Source organism: Necator americanus, chromosome V (assembly GCF_031761385.1).
Source record: "Necator americanus strain Aroian chromosome V, whole genome shotgun sequence".
Taxonomy (NCBI): Eukaryota; Metazoa; Nematoda; class Chromadorea; order Rhabditida; family Ancylostomatidae; genus Necator; species Necator americanus.
This window is the reverse complement of record NC_087375.1, coordinates 37298073-37324894: the sequence shown is the minus strand read 5'-3', so window position 1 is coordinate 37324894 and position 26822 is coordinate 37298073. Positions and strand designations below refer to the sequence as shown.

The 26822-nt window shown below is 40.8% G+C and overlaps 3 protein-coding genes across 8 annotated transcripts; 1 reads left to right on the top strand and 2 right to left on the bottom strand.

The window, feature by feature from the left end:
• Window positions 1–217: 217 nt before the first annotated feature.
• RB195_016353 (uncharacterized protein) lies at window positions 218–8655 on the bottom strand (the record flags this gene model as incomplete). 2 transcript variants are annotated; one of them, XM_064207476.1, is made up of 8 exons in its annotated part: window positions 218–234; window positions 292–338; window positions 5356–5481; window positions 6477–6547; window positions 6830–6922; window positions 7181–7352; window positions 7508–7664; window positions 8514–8655. In XM_064207476.1, 8 exons carry the CDS (start codon window positions 8653–8655, stop codon window positions 218–220), a joined length of 825 nt encoding a protein of 274 aa, XP_064063356.1. The 2 variants fall into 2 exon arrangements, with proteins under 2 accessions (XP_064063356.1, XP_064063357.1); XM_064207475.1 differs by lacking the exons at window positions 218–234; window positions 292–338 and having other exon boundaries at window positions 5316–5481.
• A 2208-nt stretch (window positions 8656–10863) lies between these two features.
• RB195_016352 (uncharacterized protein) lies at window positions 10864–16516 on the top strand (the record flags this gene model as incomplete). The annotated part of the gene is made up of 6 exons (XM_013446355.2): window positions 10864–11037; window positions 12075–12207; window positions 13068–13168; window positions 14869–14962; window positions 16330–16403; window positions 16469–16516. 6 exons carry the CDS (start codon window positions 10864–10866, stop codon window positions 16514–16516), a joined length of 624 nt encoding a protein of 207 aa, XP_013301809.2.
• A 364-nt stretch (window positions 16517–16880) lies between these two features.
• RB195_016351 (uncharacterized protein) lies at window positions 16881–26816 on the bottom strand (the record flags this gene model as incomplete). Of its 5 annotated transcripts, none has more annotated exons than XM_064207473.1 (10): window positions 16881–17033; window positions 18283–18453; window positions 18508–18565; window positions 18934–19080; window positions 19137–19144; window positions 22019–22071; window positions 22177–22323; window positions 23796–23943; window positions 24035–24071; window positions 26791–26816. In XM_064207473.1, 10 exons carry the CDS (start codon window positions 26814–26816, stop codon window positions 16881–16883), a joined length of 948 nt encoding a protein of 315 aa, XP_064063351.1. The 5 variants fall into 5 exon arrangements, with proteins under 5 accessions (XP_064063351.1, XP_064063352.1, XP_064063353.1 ...); XM_064207472.1 differs by having other exon boundaries at window positions 22177–22290; XM_064207474.1 differs by lacking the exons at window positions 24035–24071; window positions 26791–26816 and adding an exon at window positions 23997–24014.
• Window positions 26817–26822: the final 6 nt, after the last annotated feature.

The following is a 26822-nucleotide window of genomic DNA, read 5'->3' as shown; positions in this document are numbered from 1 at the left end:
CTGATATCGGGAAGTATAATCATCGATACACGGAAGATTATAAGCAGCAGAATGCATGAAACTTCAAAGCAGCTAAAAGTAGAAATCAACAACTGACCCTGATCGGTTTTTCCAAATGTACTTATGCTTCGTATTTCTACGACTTTTAACAGTTGTGATAAGTGTGTCGTGAACAGTGACCTTATGAGGTTATGAAGCCCTCCTTCTCATTACCAGATTAATTGATGTTCACGCCTAAAGGGAAATGACTCCATAATATGCAAGACAAGAATGTTTAACGTCGCCGATAACCTGTGAAAATACTTGGAACTCCAATAACAGCTTGTGTTGAGTGCACTCTAAAATCCAAGACACTCAATATTCGGAAAGAAAAGAAGAGAGCTGTTGGTGCTGGCCACATCAATCAGTCTCAGGCCATCAAGCCACACCCACTATCTCAGTTTTCTGTAGAGCACCAAAACCTAGAAGCATTTTTGGAGCGACCGCCTCCCCTAGTTTAGTCTTGAGCTCTTCTACCGCTGTTACAGTTGGGTCAAAACGAAATGAAGCTCGGTTCAGTTGCGTAGGAGGAAAGGGAAAAGGAATTGAGGAAAGAGAGAGGAAGAGAAGAGGAAGGAAAACTGCAGCAATAGATGGTCGTAACTATAGCTCCACCGCGATTCCACTTCGAGCGCAGCCGCTTGCACCGCTGTATAGAGTTTCAGATCATTTTGACCTAACTAACAATTTTCTGGGTCATCGCTTTTGTCCTCCTGATCAGAGAGCACAATGAGTTCTTCAACATGAAATGTCGAACAAAGCCTGTCCCTAATAAGCTTTAAACAATATCAATGACCGCGCATTCACATTTACAATCCAATTTGTACTATAACGAAATTTGTATAAATGTGGTACAAAGAGAAAAGTGCGCTCTTAGAATTAGCTAGTTCAGCTGACGGTTTTTCTGGAATTCAAGTGCAAATTTGGCCTGGTGGCTTTAGAAAGAAAAAGAGGAGCTGGTTAGATCTTACAAATGAGTGTGGCGCACCAAACCTCTTGGGATCCGCCAACGCGTTAAAAATAGTAATACAGTACAATAATACAACAGTAATAGGAAAATGAGTCTTGTAGAGGGAAGGATTCATCTGAATTTTAGATTGGAAACAAAGTAGGATGAAAACGAGTTGAAGCCGGTTCAGTTACACAAACAGTTGCGCTCAAAGTCGTGAAGTCACCGGCTGAACTCGAAGTCGTAAAGCCAGCTGCAGCGATCAAGATGGGACCATTGCTAGCTCCATCCGAATTGCAGAGATCGGTGGAAGTAGCGAGGGTCTCACCTCGATGGCAACCGCTAGCTTCACCGATCCAATTACACGGCTGCAACAGGTTCCAGGTAGTTCTAACCCGACTACGATCGGCTACCTACCTTTGCCTTTTATTCTAAAGATGAAATAGGTGAGAATACGTTGATTTGTTACCTAATAACAACGCAATTTGATTGTATTCAATAAACTGCTGTATTATGCTCCCCCACTCCTTAGGAAGTAATCGCAGCAATTTCTCTTTTTCTGTTTTTTTTTCCCGCAGTCAATGAAATCAGTTTCACTACCACCTTATTGCAAATGTACATGTTTTGAAACATGAACTTCTTTTCTGTGTATCACGCCATAAGAAATGATCGTTGGAGCAATAAATCGTCGAGAAACGATGTGCACTTTGCGGTCTTCTTCAATGAACGCAAAGTGCGACGAAAATGGACACACTCTGATCATCACAGTTGAAAAAAAAAACGGTCTGTTAAAGGGGACTTCTCTCCTTTCGAATCGTTGCAAGCTGTGAAACTCATCGAATAACTGGGAGAAAAGAATTGATCTGAGGATATCAGTGGAAATAACATGGAATTCTGCTGCAAAATGGAGCAATATGAACAATACCAAAAGAAAGATCGTCGTGTATGTTTCACGCAAACATCTATGTAAACGCAATGAAGAAACAAATGAAAGTGGGTGTTCAAGAAATCCCAAATTAACAGCAGTATTATTATAAAACAAAAATGACGATTGTTGGGATTTTTCCACAACAAAATAAGGTTAAGGATGTCCATGGACCTCCAAGTCCTTGAAACCTCTGCACTGTGAACTGGATTCATGGGGGAAAATGTAGTTGAGGGAGGGCACTAAACTGCGCTCTTATTTCGGGAAGCTCTATTCTGCTTACATGTCTAGATATTCTAACACTAATGCTTAGCTCCAAAAGCCTGACTGATTTAGTATTAATAGTTATTCACTTCAGAAATAAGAGCGTGACTGGGTGCACCCCTCCCCTTTCTCCCAACTACCCGTTTTATGTTTTCTTATGGTCCCAACGAAGTTTTGGTGAACCTTTATTTGCATAACCTTTCGACAACCTCATCTTTATCAAAGACTTGGAAATGGTTTCAGGTTTTTGATGCAATGCATGTCCCATCAAACTCCCACCAGATCTACATACTGTACAATATCAGAAGACTTGCTATGAGGCGAAGGCTTGCTCCAGTTCTTGCTGCTTGCTTTATGAGCGGAATAAAAGAGCCAATCATGGGACGCCTCCCACACAAATGCCAAAATGGATGAATGCCTTTGAATTTTCAATGGACGGTTGCATGACATCGAACTTACTCGAGTACAACCAAGCGTTTGTGTTCGATATGGTTGATTGCCCTGATTAAATGCTCAAACAAAACTGTGCAATGGTATGGCAAGTGTGAAATGGAATCGCGAAGAAAGCTACGCTAAAAAGCTAAAAAAACGTACTGATAAAGGACCTCAGCTCATCCTATTAACATGAGAAAGGCACGCTTCACAATAAGGTCAAAACAACCATAGCAATGTGTTCTGAAAAAAAGAGAACGGAAGGAATCAAAACAACGGTTACTTAGGATCGAAATCTAACACTCAATCTCGAACCGCGAATAAAACAGTGAAAAAGAAATACGAACAACCAATGAACAACAAAAATGAGTGCTCATCAATTACTAGTGATCTTGTGCCGTTTGTAACACTGTGAGCTAGATTGTTTCACATGCAGTTCCCTAACACTATCCAGACATCAATTAAGGATGCTGCACAGAGCGTAGTCCATTTCTTCCCAATTGCCGTAAAAAACGGCCCGGAAGATACGGCTTCGCAATTCGCACTATTTCCTACAGGGAGTTCGACTGGAGCGAGCCAACCTTGTGCGGCGCCGCATCTTCCAGGCCGTTTTTTAATCAATTAGGAAGAAATGGATGGAATCACCCTCTTCTCCATAATCTACTATCCCTTATAAGAATACTTCACCTGAAATCTGCACCACCTCAGATGGGGTGATGCCTTTAAGGTGACAATCCATAAGAACGCGGTTGTTCACCAGGCGCACTAGTCGCTGAGAGTGGTCAGCTTGTTTTCCTATTCGCTGTTCTTGCGTGATTGAATATCGATGCTTGCCAAGGAGAGAGGAGGAGGTTGTTGAGATCTGCATAGCATCGGAAACCTTGATCATACCTAATTCCCTTAGATTGCCCTGAAAAACGTTTTGGAAATGTCTTTTTCGACCGGCTTTCCCTACGAGGGACTTCCAACGTGCAAGCGCAAGCATACGCAAGGACACAAGACAGCCAATGGCTTGTTGATGCTGTCTCGTAGAAAAGTCTGATAGACAAGGCATGACTCGTCGTCACTGGTCATCGTTCAACGTCCACAAAAACTTGGAAGGAAGTTGCTAACCACAATTGAGGCAGAACCTTCATTATCTCGCAATAGGTTGGGGACGCAATCACAAATATTACTCTCCTCTGATAACTAAAATGACGTGATCACGTTCATTGTCATGAACTACACGTTTACTACCATCTACTCGTGCAGAGATCGCTACATCAACCTCGTGACACGCTACCTTTACTCGAGAAATCTACCCTACAGTTCCTCAGATTCGTTGTTCCATATAGTTTCTTTTTTAAACATGTTTTTATTCCTATACCAACACGAGTTGCCCGCTCTATCGCCTTCCCTTTTCACTCCTCCGAGATCGATAAATTGCTACTAGACTTGTCTTGGTGAACAAAAACACTGATATGACAATCGGCTAACACTAACAAATTACTGTACAGGATAGTTGCGCGTTCATAAACCTCAAACAATCCTGAATTGAGGTGAACGCGTTGGCGCATCTCGCATCTCGAGCGGATTGATTACCGCCAGATACTTTATCCTTTTAATTCCAATTTATAAGAGCCTTTCTATAAATTATAGTCTATAGATACCTTGGAAAGCCCGAACATTTCTTGCCATATGTAAAAATTGTTAAAGGAATCACGCCACGAATTTGGGGTGGTGCGGGTTTCAGGTGGCTGGCACGCTCCAACCGCACTTGTTGTAGCTTCCGGGCCGTTTTTTTACGGCAGCTAGGAAGAAATGGACGAGATCATCCTCCTCCCCATAATCTACGACCACGTATAGCCATGACCCGCCTGAAACCCGCACCACCCCAGATTCGTTGGGTGATTCCTTTAACTGGGCGTGTTTAAAAAAAAACATTAGCTGTCACGTCTCCACCATCCGCATGCAAAAAATAGGTCGATGTCAATAATGCAGATAATTGCTTGGAGTCACCTTCCATTACATAAAGATACCCGCAATAGAATAGGGATGCGCCACCGTGTTCGCCACTCCAGTTCAGAATCATAGAACTTAACGAATGCCCAAACAATAACTTGTCAGCCTAAACATTTTGTTACGTCAGTCCTTTGTACAACACACAAATCCCTCCATCAAATATGCAGAACCAATAAATGACCTACGACATATGCAAGTAAAATTTCGCACAGATAACATATACGTGGATAGTGACGCTTTATTAGTGAATCACTGCGTAGTTTGAGCAGTGTCCGTTCTTTTAGGGGACTCAAGCTAGACGTGAATGCTGTGCATCACGAAAAGCAGAGCTGAAAAAGCAATGAATCGAGATGACATTCACTGTGAAAATATCTTTGCTTCATAGTCCAAAGATCAACAGCTGTTTGTTCGAAAACCACTGCGTACTCAAATCCAAAATAGCAGAGCAAGAAAACACCATGACAGTGATATTTAACAGAATAACTTGATAAATGATTGTTTTGAAACATCCGAGTATGTACAATTGAAAAAGGATAAAAAAGCACAAAGAAACACTGAAAATATTAGTAAGGAGTTCTCAACTAGGAGGGAATAACACAATCACAGGCACAAAGTCAACTGTCCACTGATACACTTTATGCATCTGTTTGATAGTTTTAAGCCAAAGTGAGGGCACTGAATGACAAAAAAGAAAATGTATGAAAACTAAACTCCTGAATACAAAGAAAAGAAGTAAACGTATAACAAGAAAACCGGATAGAGCACTAGAGGCTTTTTTGATTGAAGTTCATCAACGCATAACAAAGTTCCTGCGCTGTAAACACTCCAAATGACTCCAAAAATGCCAAGGGTCAGTGAGAGCGTTTTGAACCTGAAAATAACCGGAATGTAACGAAAGGAAATCCGTCTGTATGCAGGTTCGAGTCATCGTGTGCACCAAATCAGTGTCCTTATTCTCCCAGACTGTCACCATAGGTGCGATAGTCGGATCCGGTGCTCTGACCTCCTTCACCTTTGAACGGCTGGGGAAGGGACCTCCTTCACTTTTAAACGGTTGGTGAAATTACCCCCTTCACTTTTGAACGGTTGACGAAAGGACCCCTTCACTTGCAGCTTCAGCTGCTGTTAAAAGTAAGATCTTAAAAGCAGCGCATCACGATTTTGACGTGGTACGGAACCTACAGCGAAGGGTTAGAGTTCGAGTAGCAGATTGCATTGTTGCCCTCATCTTTCTGTAATCGCCGTAAAGAATGACGTGGAAGACGCCATTTTTTACGACCATTTCAGTTGCAACGCGTCACCCTTGTGCGAGTGCGGCATCCAAGTGCAAGCGGAGGAAGATTAGTTATGCCTTTTCACAAGCATACTCAACTAAAATCAACGAATAGCCCCTCCTGAGGAGACCGGAGCGTGTACAAAGCTAGGTTTACTAATGTACCTCGTAGAAAATTAAGAGGTTTCCCGTTTTTTTACGGCGATTACGGAAAAATGAGCGGAACAACGCTGGCTTTTCCGCAGAATACTATCCGACCTCTACAGTTTCGCTGTGGGTTCCCCATTTCAAAATTGTAATACGCTGCTTTTAACAGTAGCACATACATCCAACGGAGCCTCTAATATATTCTATATCAGCTGCTTTTCACAACACGAATAAATATTATCATTAATTGACCGTTCTCAAAATAGCACAACGGCATACATTTAAAAGCTTTCAATCTCTTGTAAACGAGTGGTTGACGGCATTTCGAGCGAATACGACCGGAATGAGCAAAAAGATGAAAGTAAAAGGACGCGAATTTATCGTAAAGTGTGGTTTCATTATTACTTTATACATGATAATAAGTTGAGAGCCGTATAACAACTTACTTCGCGACAACCGTAATAAGTGCCCCAGTAACAACAAGAGGAATCAGGCAGTATCCAACGACGCCGAGGACCTAAAGAATCATCTCCACTGAAAAATCTATAGCAGTTATGAATCTATCATACAACATCTAAACACAGTTTGGAACTGGAAAATCTCGAACTTTTGAGAAGAAAGGAAAAGAGGTAGCGGACAAGACGATAATACAACTTTTGAAAGTTTCAATCGGTACTAGTACAACTCGAAAAATCTGGGAAAAAAAGTGGAAGTTTTCCCAGCATCCAAATGAAGACGGTGAGAATGTCTTCCAAAAAGGATAAGAAATCCGAACTGTGGTTCATTAAACAAAGCTTACCTGAGAGTATCCAACGTCCCCACCAAGTGCACGTGCCATGAAGTAAACTATGAATCCTCCACAGAACCACATTGTCAAAATCCATGACACCACCTGAATTTTCACAACCTACATCTTATAAAACACCTACACTTCTCAGTGGAAGCTCGAAAAGATTTAATATCGTCAATGCTAATAAAAAGATGGAAAGATGTCTCAACTGAACCCGTTTGCTATAAAGGACACTAAACGGCTTTAGCACAAATAAGTTGCAATGATCTCTATGAAAAACACTGAATCTTCAGTCATCAAACGAATGATTCCTTAAGGGCACAAACAATTATATATTTCGAAAAGTCATACCGGACTTACACTAAACTGGCCATAAATCGAAAGCAACGCATAGGCGAGCACCACAATCAGTGGCCCCCAGAAGTCCGGCGACTCCCTTACTATGTTGAGTTTCATTCGAAAATACGGAAGAGGAAGTAGAACACAGCGAATCTTGTAATAGATATCCGTCAGATCAATGTCCAACTCCTCGCTGAAAGCAAGGAGCAATCAATCAAGCTGAGGAGAAAAAAATTGAACATTCCCCTTAAAGATGAAACTCATACAGAACTGGCAGAGGTTAAGCGAGAGAGGACAATTCAGATAAGAAGACAAAATTTACAAACTGACAAAAACAAATGAACATACAGCAACGGTCTCTGCGTATCATCTTCATCGTCCACCTCCAGAAGCCACCCAAAACCACGACTCTCGAGCAAGCGTCCAGCAGCCCCCAAGTGAGCTCGCGAGGAGGCTGACGACAAGATGTTACCGGAAGGTAACAATGAAGGTTTGACCTCGTATCCTACAAAAACTCAAAACTAGACAAATCAGTACTCTCTTCGCCCGAATCACTAAGAACGGAGAGAAGTTTTGCAGATGTCTTGAGCTTTTCTGAAAGTAAAGCACCTTTTTTCACGAACTAAAAAGTGTTTTTGACGTCAAATCTGCAGGAAATCGGGCACTTTCTACTGCGCTTTATGATACTGGGACTTGCACCTTTTGCTGCGAAACTGGGTAACATATGTTGGGTATTGGTTCAGGACGATGGGAGTGTCCACGTTCCATAGCGTCATAAAATCACTGTTGAAAAGACGGGTTCAGGCAAGCTGTTTCACAAGAATCTTCTGGACTACTATAGCGATTGAGCGTGACCACGCTCATATTTTCGTTAACTACACCTTTACCCAAATCCACTCGTTAATAGATAAGAATATCGTCAATTTCGTTAAATGTTCCCTTAAGGCGCAATTTTTCTGGCTAAAAAAGCAATTGGTGGCCCTCCAAAACTGCTCTAATAGAACTAGTAATTACAATGCAGAAATCGTACTTAAATTTCAAACTCGGATTACGACGAAGCTATAGTAGCGGTAGGGATCGAGAGTGAACATCGTAGACTGCAGCAATGGGTGGTGTTAAGGCCTTTGCGATTCTAATCGCTACACTCCACCGATTTGACAGCTATGAACCATCTTTGTGCACTGTCGTAGATTAGGACAGTTTTGAGCCCCCAACTCCACTTTGACATTTTGTTCTTGAATTCTAAGTACTATCGGACTTCTTGCAATGACAGTTAGTGGTCTCAATAGTAAAGGAACAATGGTTATTAACAATCTAAGCACGGAGATAGAGAGAGGTAAAAGACCTTGCTGACCTGAAAGATGTTGTTGCGTCGTTCCCGTAGGTGTGTCGTAGTTACCCGAATCATAGAAATCAAAATTACTTAGATTCGAAGGTGTACTTAGATCGATCACTGTGTGAGTAGATCGACTCGCATCACCCAATCCGGTGTCCATCTACGAGGTTCCTCCCCTAAACAAAACAAATACAGTTGAACATCAAGAGTACTAAAGGAACAATAATAATTATTTCCACCACACAATGTTGAAAGAAAGAAGAGGAGGACTTTTAATCTAAAAAGCATTAGTGTGAGCACTTTCGAAGTATGGATAAAGCTTTAATAGATATAGATAAAACGTTAACAACAACAGTATTTTGGACAAAGAATCTCGTAACGCGATTCATAATTCTTCCGAATTCTCCGCACTAGTGCAGAGAAAATGAAAACAATGCGTACCAACTTAAACTAGATGGAGCAGGCGAAGTAGTCTAGAACATACATAGACTACCTAAATACTTATGACAATGTGAAACAATATTTTTTGACTTTGATTTCTATGACTTTTTTACTTACAAGGAAGTTTCAAGTTAGCTTTCTTCCTCCCGTTTTTTTTTCTTTAATTTAGATGTCTAACAGTTTCCACCAACAGTTTTTTGCTTGTAGTATGTGCGTACCTTTATTATATTTTTCATTCCAAACACCCCCATTCGTTTTTTTTTTCTGGGGGGTAAACTGTATGTGGGGAGAGGGTACACAACCGGATTCTTATTTCTGGAAGCTCCATCTTCTTATATTCTCTTAGTAGCATTAGTCTGCATGTCATAGACCCTCCAAGACTAATGCTTAGGTTTCAGGGCCCCGACTGACTTAGTTATTCACTTCCAGAAATAAAAGCGATGTTGAGTCCCCCTCTGCTGGGAGGGAAGCTTGATATATGTTCTACCGTTCCAATCTGGCAAGTCTTTTTAAATGCAATGCATAACGAAACTGTTGATATTTGGATCTCTCCACGAATAAGCAACAGAGGTCAAGGGGAACTTCAAGATGAAGAAAGAAAGAAGATGGAAGCAAAACACACGTTTAGGAGATAAACACATTAAGGTACGTACATAAACGTACACGTATACAGCAGACATCTAAATGAAGAAAAGGAAAAACTAGCATGGACATACTCAAAAGCAAAGAAGACATTAAAGCCAATACTAGAGAATATTATTTTAAGATATCGTGAGTGTTGGTTAAGGGTGTTTCTGAACAAATACCAATACGACTCGCGAATTCGGTGCCTCACTTTGGAAGGAGTGATCGCCTATCGCAACATCTAGCGCATAACCGCGCAGCCTTTGCGGCGAATTCACACGTTGTTGTAGAACTGCGCCGCAAGTTGTCAGCTCGGTTCTGCCTGTGCTCGTTGCGTTGTTCCTTCTTGGTTTGTTAGGGCAGTGGTTCATTACACCTAGAGGTTTTATGGTTCACTGTAGTGTGCAGGGCCTTAAACGTTGCTAATGTTTAACATTTTGGGGATTTCAGATCCTGACGAGAAGGTTTTTCCTCACTTTTTGGCTCGCATTGATGCCGCGTTTAGTTTTAGCTTGGTTCTTGTCCGAGAGCAATCCGATTTTTTTTGCACTTGGAGTTTTTCATTAATTTCTTGGAAGACGTAGGTCGTTCTTGATACTTTCGAAGAACTGTGGGTAGGATGCTGGTTTGTTGCTGTTTCCTACACCCACGACTCTTTGGAACGTCTCGAATCTTCTGGTTTCACTTCTTACTTACTCTTCCCAATCATGCGATTGTTTACACTGTTTTGAGCAAACGACTGCTAAGGATTTATTAGTTTTGTTCTGGCTCAGCAATGACTTCCCCGTCAGAATAACCCAAACTCCTCCTGAAATCCTCTTATTGTTCGATAGATTTAGATCCCTTCTGAAGTAGAGGACAAATAGTTTTGGGGTCACTATTCTTATGGGTTTAAGGGTGTTTTATTATTTTTTTTTTGCATCTGTGACGCTTCATTTACCAAACATACTCCCAAAGAAGGTTTGAAGACTACAGCTCTAGAGAAATGCATGATCTCCATGCTGCGTCCTTTTGTGCTGCTGACTAATATGCGGCGGTGATGTGCTAGCAGCCGCGTGCGCGCTGCTGGAAACCGCTTCGCTTTGAACACAACTACTTATTCCACATTGCACCACAGTTAAGGTCTTTTTGGTCGAATTGTAAAATGGTGCAGATCTTCCTCGTTTCAGAAGTCGTCCTTCTTTGTATCGGAGGAGAATAAGTTAGCCGATGATTAAGAGCAAAAACGTGTGGCTCTTATGGTTGTTTTTGACTTTGTTGTAGAAAACTTATTCAACACTTTACATTTCAGTGGTAATTCGCTATGAGGACCATCACCTCGTTGGTCCTTCTGTTATTGATTGATGTTGTTACCGCTATTCGTTTCTACGTGCCGGCTAATACCAAAAAGTGTTTGAAGGAGGAAATTCACAAGAATATCGTCGTCACTGGAGAATACGAATTCAGCGAAGGTGTTGGTTACGCGGGAAGTGTCCATGTATGTCTCTTCTTTCAAGTTTTTTTTTTCAAATTTTGGGAAGAATTCCTCTATTTCTCGTGAAGGACACATTTGATGTAGAAGGAAATGGAGGTCTTTGCAAGGTCCAGCAAAAGAAGAAAGTCCCTCTTTAATTGTCGAACGTCTTCTGAGCAATGACTGACAAGAAATTAGGTCAAAGGAATCACTGGCTTTTGTTTCATTTACGTACTGCCGTGGGACCCGTCGTACCCCATTTTATAGCTTTCTGGTGCCAGCGCACTAATCCGACGTCGGGGGAACCCGTCGCACCCCTTTTCCTTTTCCTTTTCAATTCCTTGACACATACACACTTTGTGAAGTATTTTGTTTTCGCCACACACACACCACACACAGAGAGAGATAGAGATGAGTATTCAATCTTCCAGTGCATCTTCACCTTTCGTGTTCGCCTGCAATCCACGATCAAAAAGCCAATCGTCATATTCTTCGTTAGACTTCGTAGACTTCGATGCAACCTCCTACGACATTGTAGTCACAGTGAAATTACGAATAGTCCGCAAGCAACAATTTTTGCCTCTATGCAAATGAACGGCGTGCAAATGAACGAAAACCGTTGATTCGACCTTACTTGCGTTGATTTTTGGAAACATCTCGAATCAACCTTCAAGCAATAAGAAGCCACAACGAATTTTGAACTTTTTATTCAACTGTTGGGTTTCCAGACATGGCTTAGCAATTACGACAATCTTGACAAAAAAAAAAAGAATTAATTAACTATCGTAGTAACTAACACAATTACTGAATCAACCAACCCTGTTTAATGGCTCAGACCTCAAGAGACCTGCTTAAAAAGCGGTTGAAGCATTTTTTTGAGATAACCCACCGCCTAACTCCCTTTTGTCCGAAACTGGTTGTTCACGGTTGATATGAGTACGGTTCCATTCATTTTGCATACTAACCAATGTTGTATATTTTCATATTTCATGAGGACTGTTTGAAATATTGATATTTTCGAAATTTCCACATGTTTAGAAGGTTAGGTATTTGCTTTTTAGGTAACTGATACCCGTGGGCACATTTTGTATAAACGCGAAAAATTCCACGAAACAAAGGGGAAATTCGCTTTCACTACCGACGAATATGACATTTTCGAAATTTGCATAACCAATCACGCTCCTGTTGGCGCAGGTATGTTTTTCTTCTAATCCAAAGTTAACTCGATACGTAATAAAGATGCTTTAATAGAGAAAGCTAGCAAACCTGTAAAGTAAGCATATTACTGGCTCCTATCTCCCTTTATAATGCTTGTGTTATTAAATTTGCTTTTTTCTCGGTATCACCCAAAGCATAACAGTGAATTTTATCGCTCGTACTGATGTAAAGATTTGCCTTGTCGGATAAATTTATAAATCGGGGCTTATAAGTTTATCCGGCAATCCAACTTATAGTCCTTATCACCTTGATCAAGGTGATCACCCAAAACATAAGAGACCCGACTTCCGGGGAGATTTCCGATATTGTGTTCTTTGAAGGAGTGGAGAGAGTTTAGGGCCTAGCTTAGTTTAGTTTGCTGTATCAGCAACGAAAACGCTATACACCTCTCTTGATCCAGAAATCGGAGAGAGAGGAGGAGAAGGATGTGGGTCACGGATTTAGACCGCGATTTATAAGTTTATCCGGCAAGGCAAGTCTTTACATCAGTACGAGTGATAAAATTAACCTCCTGCTTTTATTTCATCGTATTTATGTTTAGAGAGAATTTCTCGGAAAGTGATCAGTCCGTCGTTTAACCATATGTGCTTTACGAATTAGTAGGGAATGTTTCTCGTTCTCGCTCTGTTATCTATAAGCAAACCCTGAGTTCTACTTGCCACCAGAGATTCTACTATTCAAAGTTTTAGCGGACGATGTGTTTGAACAATTGTTTTAGGTTTTGCGGAGAAACTTCAAAATTGAATCTGTACTATCTCGAGAATTCCCATACACAGTTTCACTTCTAATTTGAATGCAGTTGTCCAAAAATGTGTATTTGAGTTTTTTTCTCCAAGGGCACGCTCAAGCTCGGGAGGTGTTATTGAAGATGAAACACGGTGTCGAAGCGAAAAACTACGATGATATAGCAAAGGCAGAGAAGCTGAAGCCACTGGAGGTAAGATATCAACTTCGCTCTTTGAACTTCTTCACTTTCTTTTCCGAAGTAGGTAGACAAAAAGGTGAAAATTGAGGAAATTTTTAGCAGTGCGAATAGGAGAAAATAACCAGTATGTTTTCCTTAAATCCTTTCGTAGATTGGTAGATCTGTAACCGAATTTTAACGGCATCGGCATATCCCGAAGCTGGTGGCCTTTGTGGTTTTGGGTGATTGTGATCTGCAACGTCAAATACTCCGAAAAGCAAGTCTTCGTCGCATTTCGTGAATTTTGAATGGTAGATCTGCTACGAAAATTGAACTTAGACAATCATCCCCTTCATCACACCGCCCGTTCAAATATTAATTTAACTAGCTAATAGCTATTTATAACTTGAAATACGTTGATTTCTCCCTTTCAGATCATGTCACAGAAGTTTAATTGCAAAATTCATTTTGTTATTGCACCTATGCGATGTATGCGATGTACGATAGGAATATAGAGAATGAGTAGTGTAGCAAGCTATGCGCCGAAACTATTTGAAGGGAACGCTACATGTATTGACAATGTTGTGGTCTCTTCACGAGTAGATAGACGTAAGAGCTCGTGTTGTAGCTCGTGACCATGAGCGTTATAACGCTCAGTTTCCCATAGTAATCTAGAGAAAGGAATGTAAAAAAATCTTTGTGTGATTCCGTCGCCACAGCGATGCAACTCACTAAGGGGTGGAATGCGAACAACACCGTCGTCATCCAAAGTTCGCAGTCTAACTGATATTATTCAAATAATACTCTACCTGCACAATCACTGTCTTATTACCCATCTTTTGTTCTACCACATATCATAAGTTGCATCATTAAGGAGAGGAGTTCGCGTAAAACATGTGATGAGCAGATTAGCGCTTTGGATTAAAATCAGCATATTACGAATCTGACGTGTTGAAGGAATCCGCAGGGAAATCCAGAGTTGTACATTGCGGGATCAGGGATGGCTCTACTCATTTCTTCCTGATCGTTGTAAGAAACGAAGTGAAAGACGACGTTTTTTTTTTTAAGAAGATTTCAGTTGTAACGCGCCACCCCTATGCGCGCGCCGCATCCACGTGCGATAGGTCGAGGATAGGTGATCTTCTCAGCAGCCACTTAGTGTGAAACCAATGAACAGACTACTAAGGGAACTGGAACGTATACATAGAGGGGCGTTTTAACATGTCTCGTAAGAGCCAAAGTGATTCTCACGCCGTTTGTTACAATGATCAGGGCGAGATGAGCGGAACCACTCCTGATACCGCAGTCAGCAACCGAATCTCTAGCTTTTCCCGCGGATCCCCTCACCACGTCAGATTCTTGGAATGCTCCCTTTAAAGAGTTGTTTACCATAGGCCACCTATCGCATAAGAATGAGTTTGAGATTCATTCTCTGTTTATTTCTAACAATAGTGATCTAGGCTAACAAAGTGTACTTCGTGGGTATTCATATGCATTGTTCAAGCTTTTATTCTTCACCAGGAAAACTTTTTTTTTACAACAGAAGAATATTGCTGAAGTTAGTCTCTGTGGAGATGAAGAGTACTATTGCTAATCTAATCTTTTCCCAATATTATTTCTGTATTTTGCTATAAAACAGTCTCAAAAATTTCTGGTCATCACCTCTTTCCATTCGCTATTTTTTACACACTATTTAGCTAACAATCACTATGCTGTTTAATTATTCTATATAGGTTGAACTGCGACGCCTCGAAGATTTGTCGGATCAGATCGTGAAGGACTTTGCTTTTATGCGGCAGCGCGAGGAGGAGATGAGGAATACAAATGGTTGGTGTTCTCTGCACTGATATTTTCAATGCCTAACTTCAACATTGAATATGAAGATTGGAGTTTTAAGAAAATGTCAGGAAGTAGTTTTTTTAGCGGGACTTTATTTTTACGATCAACATAGAACCTATATAACCACTGCTTCCTTTTTCTTGATATACTGCATCCATATCCAGGTGTTCCGTTCGAGTTCAATTATGAAATGAATCGCCTTGATTACCTTACCTCCCGTTGATCTTTCGAACTGCGTGAGCGCGCGCCAGTAACCCTCCCATTTGGCTGATTGTGTACCAGAGATGCCCAGTGGTTTCTCCTTTCGCGTGGGACCCGAAGAGCATCGAAATTTTCTTTGAAGGAACTCGAGAAGAAATCTGACCGTCGGTCGGCGGTCTTTCTGTAGTACGCTTCAAGGGTGTGCACCACGAATCTGACGTGGTATGAATTTCCCATGGAAAGCTTCTACACAGGCCGTAGATTGCGGAAAACCAGGTGGTTGCGCTCATCTCTCCGTAGTCAACGTAAAAAAAGGCCCAAATGGCGCCGTTTTTTACAACAACTTCAGGCTTCCATTGCAACGCGCCACCTTTGTGCACGCGTAACGCATCAACGAGCGAGCCTTCGAGGATTAATAAGGTCTCGTAACCGGCTTATTCAAGTTTAACTTATGAGTAGAATGCTAAGGGGAACCGAGCGTGGTCGTAGAGGCACGTTTTAATGTAAGGCAGGGTCTAGGTGATTGAAGGCGACCGCGGATGCTGTGTGGACGGTGGAGCGGCGGCAGTAATTACGTGCAGGTCAGCAGTGCTCAACCGATTTTCGTGGGTACCTCCCGCACCGTTTAATGTCAAGCAAAAAAAAAAAAGACTTCGAAAAGGTTTAGTTTGTCAGCCGTGAGTTGAGCACTAATTCATGCAGTGATGATCATTTCAAAAACTTCAAAAGCTTACGAGTCAAAGCTAAACGGGACCTGGAAGCGACGTTTATGATATTTATTTACGGATAGATAAGAGTGGAGGTGTAGTTTACGAGCATGATTACGTTTAATTCCCCTTAGTAATCACGAAAAAGTCACGTGAAACGGACTTATGTGATACACTGCAACTTCTAACATGTAATAGAATAAGAGCAATCCGCACCGAATCTACGATTGTGCGAGTGGGGCAACTTTTGCTGCATAATTGGGTTACATTAATTGGATTGCGGAATTGAGGGCTACTACTCCACATAGTGGTAAACTGCACTTTTTCCCCGACCTGTTCCTTCATTCTCAGTCCAATTTTCGTTGCATTGATAGATTGCTTGGCCACAATCTGCTGGAACTGTTCAATAGTACATTGGGGTGTTAAAGACTGAATGTGCTGTTTCAGAGTCTACGAATAGCCGTGTACTTTACTTGTCCATCTTTTCGATGCTTTGCCTACTATCACTAGCTGCATGGCAGGTGAACATCTTTGTTTTTGCTGGTTTTCTAGTCTTGTTTCTCCATTTAAAAGAAGTTACTTATAGGTCATGTTTCTGCGCAACTATTTCAAACAGAAGAAGCTTATTGATTGAGACTGGAGTGGCAGAAGCACGTAGAAGTTTCTGATGCACATGAAGGGTAACCGCCTTGCTCGTCTCCGAATTTGAATTTCATAATTTTTTCTTGTGGGGTTAGGTTACCAATGACCACTATGTGATATTTTCCCTTTTCTCTACCTAATCTTTCTAAATCACTCGAATTTTGAAGGTTTTTAAATAAGAATAGTGCTGAAGCTGTTCAACTGTTTGCAGTATGTATGATGAGTCTGTGGGTGATGTGGTAAAAGCTACCTTGTAATTACTGTTCCCGTTGTTAATATCATTACGATAAAATTTTGTTTTCTTTTGACTCAGCAAGCAACATAAATTCTACACGTTTATTATGGTCATTTCAAAATCATTTTAAATCCTGATAGAAGATGAATACATAAATAGTGACTATGCAGAGAATTATCATAATAGGCCACGTACTACTTCCGTTTCTAGCTTTCCTTCCTTGCTTTATTGCCTCGAAGTCTTTCCTTTGCGAAGGTGTAAGAGCTTTTAAGAGCTGAAGTAAAGTAGAACTTCTTTGAACACAGCTACTCATTAGTACAAAAATGTGCCTGTTCATCAGATTCGAATGAGAGAAATTTTTATACCGTTGAGCAACATAAGCAATTGTATGTTTACAGGACTAGCATTTCATTTTTGTATTTGGAATCTAATTAAAACGTAGTGCTCTCGAAATGAACTTGTTTGGATGGGGAAATTATAAGTTACAAATATTGCTAAAGTTCTTTTTAGGCGTCAGTGTAATGTTGTTGTGTGCGCAGACAGACACATACACACACCGCACAACCACTCTCGACATACAAAATAATATTTTCTGATTATAAATGCTTGTTTCTAGTATACACGTGCTGAACGTTTTTACAGACGTTCCTATAGTTAGGGAATACTCAGATGACGACTTGCTTGCAGGTTTACATGTTTGTTCTAACATGTTCTTGCTGGAGATATACCAGGCAAAATATACATCAAGCTTCCCCTTCAGAACATCCAATTGTTCGCATATTCATGTACATGCGAAAGGAAAGGATGACAGAGGGCCCAGCAAACAATGTCAAAGGGAACATGAAAAGGAAGAAAAGCGTTGTGATAATATTTCATATAATCACATGCACGAATTAGATGTGGGGAAAAAACCACAGTATAGAGATGCGTATGCAAATGTTCAGCACGAGTATAAAAAGACAAACATGCGAACCCATAAGCCAGATAAATTAGATTGAGCAAAAAGTACCTGGTCGATACCTGAAATCTAGAAGAAATCAAAGTTTAGGGAAAAACTGCTGAAATGTCTGCAGAAACGTTCAGCATGAGCATACTTGAGACAAACATGTGAACACAGAAATCTCAAGAGAAAAAACCTACCTGACGGATACTGAAGATGTAGAGGACGTAGAAATTAATAAAAATTAATTAATCAGAAAATATTATTTTGCACGTCGTAAGTGGATGCGACTCGTGTGTACCTTGCACACAAAACAACACTGTCTCTACGCCCAACAGGAACTTTTCGCATTGTTTGTGGTTTGTGCCGTTGTATTTGAATGAGCCTCAACTTTTCTGAAGCCTATTTGCAGACGATTTAAATGTACGCTATTAAAGTAGATATTTGGTAATCAGTACCGGTAGTAGAGTCCCCGCACACTGATTGTTCGAAAAAAGCTTGACATTTTGGAATGATGATGTAATGGAACAAATCAGTAACAAGGTTAAAACCGGTAAGGAACGATGGTTGATCAGGGCCTTACCGCTTGTTCGCGTTTACTTGCTTCGGCATCTGAGATACTCATGTCACTATCAATTGCCACTATTTTCATTAGTAATGTTTGGTAGCCCCATTTCTTGGCATCGGCTCTTTGCATTTCAAGCAGTTTTTTCTTCTTCGCTTTTTCTTCGTTAATGGTATTTTTGTACTTAGCCTGAACATTGATGAGCGTCGGACAAGGCTTTGTGGACGGATTATCTGAGCTAACCTGGATAGCAGGTGATAGTCTTCTAAGGATCACTTTTAGACGTTTCAATTTTTCGGATCTGTAATGTGATTATAGGGGTTCCTATAAGGTAACGTACGATGTCATTATATGTACGCTTTGCAAGCCGATACGATTAGTAGCCCCGCCTCTATCGCTATTCCTTGTAAGCGACATTATGTCCTTGTCTGCTAAGAAAAATTGTTTTTGTTAGTCTGAGCTTCAAAGTGAAGCGCATTCGGGAGAGATGGAAGGACGACGGAGGCACGTGAGCTGATTGTGCGATAAAGGTATTTATTTTGGAACAAATCTTCTCAGAGAAGGAACGTTAACTGAAGTTATTATGTGATTTCAGGAGCAAGGGTTCTGTTTTGGGAAGAGTTTGTAGGCGAGCATAAGCTTCACGCAAACTGTAAACTAGATATGTACCTAATCATGTATCTGTTATCTGCTAAACTCCTTAGTTCCTGCTTATCGTTCTTCGCCTGTACCAATGCTTCTAGTTCTTGGACGTAGACCGGTCCTTCACAGTACACAACTGCCAGTGCTATGCTAACCAATAGCACGTATCTCATTCTGGAACGTATGAAAAATTGGCGTGTTAGTGACTGGGCACCACACTGAAAGCTTACGATATCCCCTATTCGACCAGTCGTCCTGCGTGGAAATTACAGGATACAAGTACTTAGCTGTGTTATATAAGTTCCTAGAAATGAACCACACTAGAAAGTGTTGATAATGGTAAAGTAGTTAAAGTAAACAACAGTAATGCAAAATTCATTTGGTTAGCTCTTATACTTGTGCATTTTATGTCTTGCTTCCACCAGCTCGTTTGCGAGTATATTAGTACTATGAGTACTGAGTTCTTAACAAAAAACTGCCTATAACTGCTGATTCATGAATATCAGCAGGTGATGTCTCATAGAGAGGAAGGAAGAGGGTGGAAAATATAGTTATGTTCAGATAACCGGTGCAAGTCTTATAACATCGTTAAGCTGTTGTGACGTCACCGAACGAAGGTGATCTCTTGCTGAACTTTCGGTTTATTTACTTTTCTTCGCAGGGGATTGTAGCAGTTAGTAGTTGTTTTAAGTAAAACCCAGCACTTACTAATGAGGTTCATTTCTAGGAACCTATATAACGTAACTAAGTACGCGTATCCTGTAATCTCCACGCAGGACGACTGGTCGAATAGTGGATACCGTAAGCTTTCAGTGGGGGATCAGTCCCTAACACGCTAATCTTCCATACGTTTCAGAATGAGATACGTGTTATTTGTTAAAGGCGATACGGCTTCGAGCGATCCGGCGCGCTATTTCCTACAACGAGTTCGGTTGGAACGCGACAGCCATGTGCACACGCCGTATCTTCCGGGTTGTTTTTTACGGCAATTAGGAAGAAATGAACGGGATCACCCTTCTCTCCATAATCTACGATCCCGTATACGAATACTCCACCTAAAATCCGTACCACCTCATATTCGTGAGGGGATGCCTTTAACATAGCACTGACAGTTGTGTACTGTGAGGGACAGGTCTACGTCCAAGAAACAGAACCATTGGTACAGGCGAAAAACGACAAACACGAACTAAGGAGTTTAGCAGAGAACAGATACATGATTAGGTACATATCTATTAGTTTACAGTTTGCGTCTTCACTAACCTCATGGCTTAAGTGTTGTACCTCGTTTTAGGTCCCGAAGACCTTTTTGTATTTTAATCTCATCGATCTTCTTCATGTGGCCGGCTTGATGGATATGTTTTTAAAAATCTCTCAATGACCGTAGTCTTCAAGTAAACATAGCTGTTGCAAGAAAAACATAGTCCTGAGAGCTGTGAGCTAGGCGTTGACAAATACTGTGCGATGAGCGATATTTGACAAGGCACCGAACATCAGGTTTAACCAACACAATCGACTCAAGAAATCCCTTTGTTCGGATGTTTTAAGGGATATGTTTTAAAGGGAAAAGAAAACTAATTTGTTCAGAAGATCGGGAAAACTGTTTATGTAGGGGAACTTAACTGGTCCTGCAAGATTAGTTTTTTGCCGTTCTCAAAAAGCTTCGAAGATTTTGCTTAGCTGAACAGAAGAAATGTCTCGTTATATACCTTGTTAATCAAATTTTTCGGAAACACAAGTAAGAGCATAGAAGAAAGAACCTAATACACAATCTGTAGAATTTTAGAGTCCTTTCTCATTTACCCACCAGAGTTGCCATTGTTCTTCAAAAATACTGTATTACGGATATCCCTAATGCATTTCTATAGAACTCATTTCTATATAACGATCGTATTTTTGCGGAAGTTTCGCTTTCTCAAGTGCCTCATAGTTGCATAAACCATGTTTCAACTTCAGATACTGTTGCGTTGATCCAGAATCAGATGTAGTGTAGCTCCATTCAACAGGGACAAATGTTAATCCTTTCCACAATGGCAAGATGATAGGGACGAATTTCCCACAATTGCTGCAACTCTGCTGAATTCGCATTGGTTGATGTCAGCGCAGGATGACCTACACTGAGGTCCAACAGCTCTAAGCATTCTGTATTCGTTGGACGAGACCTGTCGCAGGTGGGAACTGCGAATTGCACTTGTCTGTGTTCAGGTGTGGACCTGTGAGTAAAAAAGCGACGATGGAAATCAAACAAAATCTGACAAAGGATGAAAAAATATCCGCGAGAAAAAAAGACAATATAACAAAGCGAATTGCGTTTTTTAGTAGAAGAAAAGGAAAATACTTATCTGTGGACTTCTATTTAGTGGCGAGTTCTAAAGTAAAATAAACATATTGTTTGTGAATTATTGATATGGTGCTGAGATAAATCATGCCTCTTTCAGGGTTATTGAGAAATGCTACTCTGTGATCCAACTTCCTTTCCGATAGGGTCCCAGTAGTCGCGTTATTTGATACGCGATACGATGTGGCCAGCAGACAAAAACTTGCAATAGAACTTCTCCGGAAACCGAACAAATGCTGTTAAATACGTGATCATACTGAACCAACTGTCATGTATACCTGAATCTGTTTTAAGTGAATTGTTTCATTTGATAATCGACCATTTACCGCGACTTTGAGCATCCGATGTCACTGCTGCCGTTTAAATAAGAACGCTTGTTGAAGAATAGGTAAGTCCTAGAAAAATTTTTAAAAAAGTCCTAGAAAAAGAATAGTCTGACTCGACTCGGATCTGGGTGCTGCCTTCATATGAAAAGAATTGCAGCAGCGGACTTCACTCGCATACTATGGGAGTATTTGGATGTTAAAATTAGAGGTGCGCACAAGAGCCTCCGACAATCTCGTCAAGTTCAATAAGTACAACTACTGTTGTACTGCAAAGAAGCCGCGGAACAACGATCGTTGAACGAAGCATTGAGGAAGTGATGTCGAAATAATCAAGGACTACTAATTGTTGACAACAACAAAAACATTCCGAGTAAAGAACAGATTCATTCCAACAAATAAGGATATGTTGACAATTCTTACACTATTTTCCAATTGTTGTTGCACAACACACGTTATTCGCATTACATTGATATCCTGCTGGGCACTGTCCATTTACGCACGGTCCTAGATACAGAACCGTTCAAAACAACTTTTTAATTTTAGAGTAGTTAATTTTCGAAATGACAGAATTCCTAGTCGCAATGTGAAAACTTCTGAAATTCTACTCACCGATGCACTGTTGAGTCGATTGTATTCCTGGTTGAATAACAGTGGGCGGCTGTATTATGGTGGGTGCTGGATAATAGTAATACGGTTGAGCAACAGGGAAGAATCGTTGTGCTCCTGGATAGCAGTTGAATACGCATGGTCCACAAGCTGTTAGCAAAGAAATTATTAGTTTTTTTTTCTCAGTCATTCTTCAAATCCTCAGCTTTTGACAAGTTTCGAGTTTGATCGCGTGGTTTCACCATCTCTTCTGAAACTGTATTGCACTGTTCCATTTCCACTACTTCAACGCTCCTATCAGAACTACACTGTCATGCTCAGGCAAGGCGCTAATCGAGAGCTTTTATTCTGTTCGAGGACGTGATTTGAGCTTATCGTGAAATTTAATCGTTATTTGCAGTTCCTGCGTTCATTTAGAGCAAACCACTACGTTACCGTACACACAACGCAGAAAATAGCACGTCAGTTCAATCATACTTATAGTAGGGTCAAAACGAAATGAAACACGTACGCAATTGCGTACGCGGCTTCTTTCGAGGCGCTTCGGTGGAACGTAGTGGCTAGGAGCGTGGTGAAATCCTTGCTGGCACCACCCATCGCTGCAGTTGGCGACGATGTTTCATGTCGTATTGACCCGACTATAGTTTTCTGTCCCTCCATTCCAGTGCGAGATGTGACGTTTCGTCGAATTTGCTGTTTTGTAAGCTGTCGTAATACTAATTGAACTTCGTAAAAGTACATTTTAACTCTTATGTCGAATTATCACCTTGCAGACGGAGAAAGCTGGTCAGCCTTAATAGCCTGCTCTCCGTTTTGCGAACCTGTTTACTTCGTTGCCTAAGAAATTACAGAACTAAACAGAGGTTGGTAAATCTAAAAAATTTTCTCTCCAGAAGTATATCTAAGTAGGAGAAGAAAGGAGAAGTAAGTTAAGAAACAGGCTTAGTTTAATGTTTAGTTGCGTTCAGTGATTCGTATTACTGATCGGATGGTAACGTGGTGATCGCAGGGAGGTTACCTAGAGCTGACAATCGAAATTTTGCTTTGTTTGCAAGTAAAAGTCTCTTACTTAAATATACTGCTGAAACTTTATGATATTACCGTGAGAATGGAATAAAATGAACAGAGAGTATGCGGAAAGATCTTACAAAATGTTGCGAATCAGAAGATGACTGTCACAGCCTACAGCAACAAGACATTATCACTCTTGTGGTGATGTGTTTAAGGATGCAACTAAGAAACGTGCTTGGAAACCTCGGATTGATAGGGTTGCCAGCCTAGCTATGACTCTCTAAAGATTTCGTTCGCCGTTCCTGGATGTAGATAAAGAAAGAAAGATGTAATACGCATATGATCATAAACAAATGCACGCCTCGATGCTGGGATTTTCCACTTCTTTTTCGTAGGATTTCTTTGACATCTTAAGTTTCAGAAACATGCTGCATCTTTCAATTTATGACATACCTATCCTACCATGATCGAATTTTGTGACCTTTTCAACGTTATATTGGTATCAGTGCGAGAGGAAAATATAAGCAGCGAATGACTGCAGATATACGAGGCTGTGCAAGTTTACTTAATTCGCTTATTTTCTGTGCAGAAGATGCTTGAGGCGAACTCACGGTAGTATGAGTAGCCAGATCCACACAGATATATGGCCACAGAAAGTCTTTTTTGACGCGTATGTGGCTGCTCCTCCATAGAAGGGACAATGGAAGGCAATGCTAGCGCTATGACGATCATGAGCGGGAACATGATTTCACGGTAAATCTGTAAGCGAACGTCATTATGGACAACTCTCGATAACTCGGCGCAGAATTAACTGAGACAGAATGTAGCATCGAGTGACTCTGTTATGTACCGAAGCATAGGACTGTTGATGTTGAGGAGCCTGTCGACTGGAGAAACTATGACACGACGAGGCGTATTAGTGCGTTCGATTGTGTATTCACTTGAGGCGGATTTGTTCACGTAGGCGTAGGAGTTTCCAGAAAAAACAAGCAACCTCTGCTTATGTAAGTTTTTTCGCAAAGTAAGTCTGTGCTGTGGAACAGTAAATAGTGAGTGCGTCAGTCGTTCCTCCGCGGTGACGTTTGGCAACGACCGGATATACGAACTTTAGTGTTAGTTCTAGGAATCCTCGTCGTTTATATTTGATTAAAAAATATGTCGGCCTGAAGAGCTGCTCTGATTCATCACTTCGCTGAATGCGGCCTGTCTTGTCAGATTAAGGGTAACACTGACAGAAGCAATCTGTATTGAAATCTTTACGATCTTAATGAGTTGAGCTAAATTTTGACGAATGCTCGGTAAAACTCTTTTGAAGCAGTTAGGCTTTGAGGACCAATAACCCGTGGCACTTAATCCGTACTCTGGTTACATATGTGTCAATGTCAGCATGGGCGCTACCGAGTGAGCACAACGCCGACTCTCCACTCCCTACCGATACCGACCTCTTTGTTTACAGTTCAGGTGCCGCCACTTACATCAAAGCGTCGTTAACGAAAAGATTTTTTCATTGTCTGTCCAAATACACTGCTAGAACCTATTCGTAACTTTTGATTCAAATTTCAGTGTTTTCTATTAGTGAAAACTTTGAGCAGTTTTATGCGATTGTGATACTAAAGTTTATAAGTTGAGTTTATACTACATGTAATCCCAAGTTCGACCTTCCTTGAATCTCGACAACGTGGAGTCGTAGAGAGAGAGAGAGAGAGAGAGAAAGAGAGAGAGAGAGAGAGAGAGAGAGAGAGAGAGAGAGAGAGAGGAAGAAATGGACAGAATCACCCTCCTTTCCTTAGTCTACGACCCCGTACAGGAACTCTCCACCTAAAATCCGCATCACCCCAGATTCGTGGGGTGATACCTTTAAGTACACGCTTATCAAAGATGTTGGGATCGCGGGTGTCCGGATCTCCCCACAAACTGATAGAGTCAGGGATGTAGTGTACGAGTATGAGCGCTAACTATAACACTCAGTGCTCAAAAATCCAACTATTTGTGGAGACACTAAGATAGTGAAGGAAAATTTTTACTACTGGGGGACAGTACTCGCACTGAGACTACTAGTACCGACTTCCCGCACGCCACGCAATTTTATCTTCGTTCAAAAGCGTTTAGTTTTAGTTAAAACTCGTGGAGAAGAAGAATTCAAACCTCCTTTACAGTCTTAACTCAACGCTGCATTACATGCTCATGTGGCATCTCCTACGCACTTACAGTCAGCACAAAATATTGGAGACAGTATGGGATGGCTTCGAGGCGTCGACTCCAACGCGTGCACTTTTCTTCTTTGTAGGGACTCCCTTACCAAGGGTGGAACGTAACGTGGAATTTTTCCAACGGGATCGTAAGGGGTCACATTCGGCAGTTGTCTTTGAAATAAAATCGCGTAATATTCCAATAAATGATTGAGAAAGACTCGAAGCTTGTACAGCGAAAGTAGTTTAATATTATTCATACTTATGATAATGGAACTAGTGTACTCTTTGAGATAGTCTATAGATGGAGTATCTTAAATATAAACGAATTAGAATTTTCATACTACTCTAAACTGCGGCAGATGATTGTCCTCAGTTTTTTTTTTGACACAAAGTTACAAAAGTTTGTTTCAACTGAACAAAATCCGCACCAGTTCTAGACTCATTCTCATTGAGGAGCGGCGTTCTTTGCTAAAGTCGCCTCCAAATCGTGTGTAAATGCTGTAAACTTTCCTTATTTTTCCGCATTTATTTTACTTATTGTTTACTCCACTATTTTGTTTTTATTCTTGTTAATAAATCTTTCATTTAATTACTTCTAGGTTTTATTTATTATATTTAATTTTAAATTGCACCATGAGCGACTATATTAGGAATGAGAGGGAGTTAAATGTGCCGAAAGAGGGTGTAAGTGAGGAGTCGTTCTTGGGAGGAGTGTGTCGCAACTACTCGTTTTGCCCCTCAATCACCGCTAGGTACAATATAACTCAGTTCGCCGCTACTCAGCCAGAATTTCGGAGCCGACAATTGTTATTAACGTGAAAAAGGAGCTGACAGTAGCATTGTAAACATATTCGCGCAAGTCCAATTGACAATTGACAACTGCTTTCCAAACCCGTTTTTGTTGCTAAGAAATTTGCTTTTTTTTACCTTGGCAGAAGGTATGAAATTACTGCACTGAGCATATTTCAGTGAGTGAGTGCATGTAGTGCAGCACTAACTGCAGTAACTACTTTTTTACAGTATGCATTATATATATTATATAATCCAGTGATATATGAAGATACAATGTCTCTACTTTTACTAGTATCTAGGTTGGCCTAATTTAAGCACGTACAACACATTATTTTTAAGTCATTTATCCCAATGTCCACTAATCCAGATCTTGATTCTGTTTACTTCCTTTGCGAATCTGAAATCATGGACCTTTGCTCCAGTTGGCAATGGTGAGCCCCAGAACCTGTGAGCGGTTTCTGTGAACTATCTCGTTTATTATGATTTTTATATGAAAGAAATTCCCATGGGTATATCCTAGTAACCCTGCAACCTTGGATGGACTGGTTTGTAGCTGGTAGCGTGAGAGAAGCAAAATTCAAAAAATCAAGAAAACCAAGCTCAAAGGATTCATTTAACACACCATAACGTAGTGAATAGTTCTCCCATAGAACC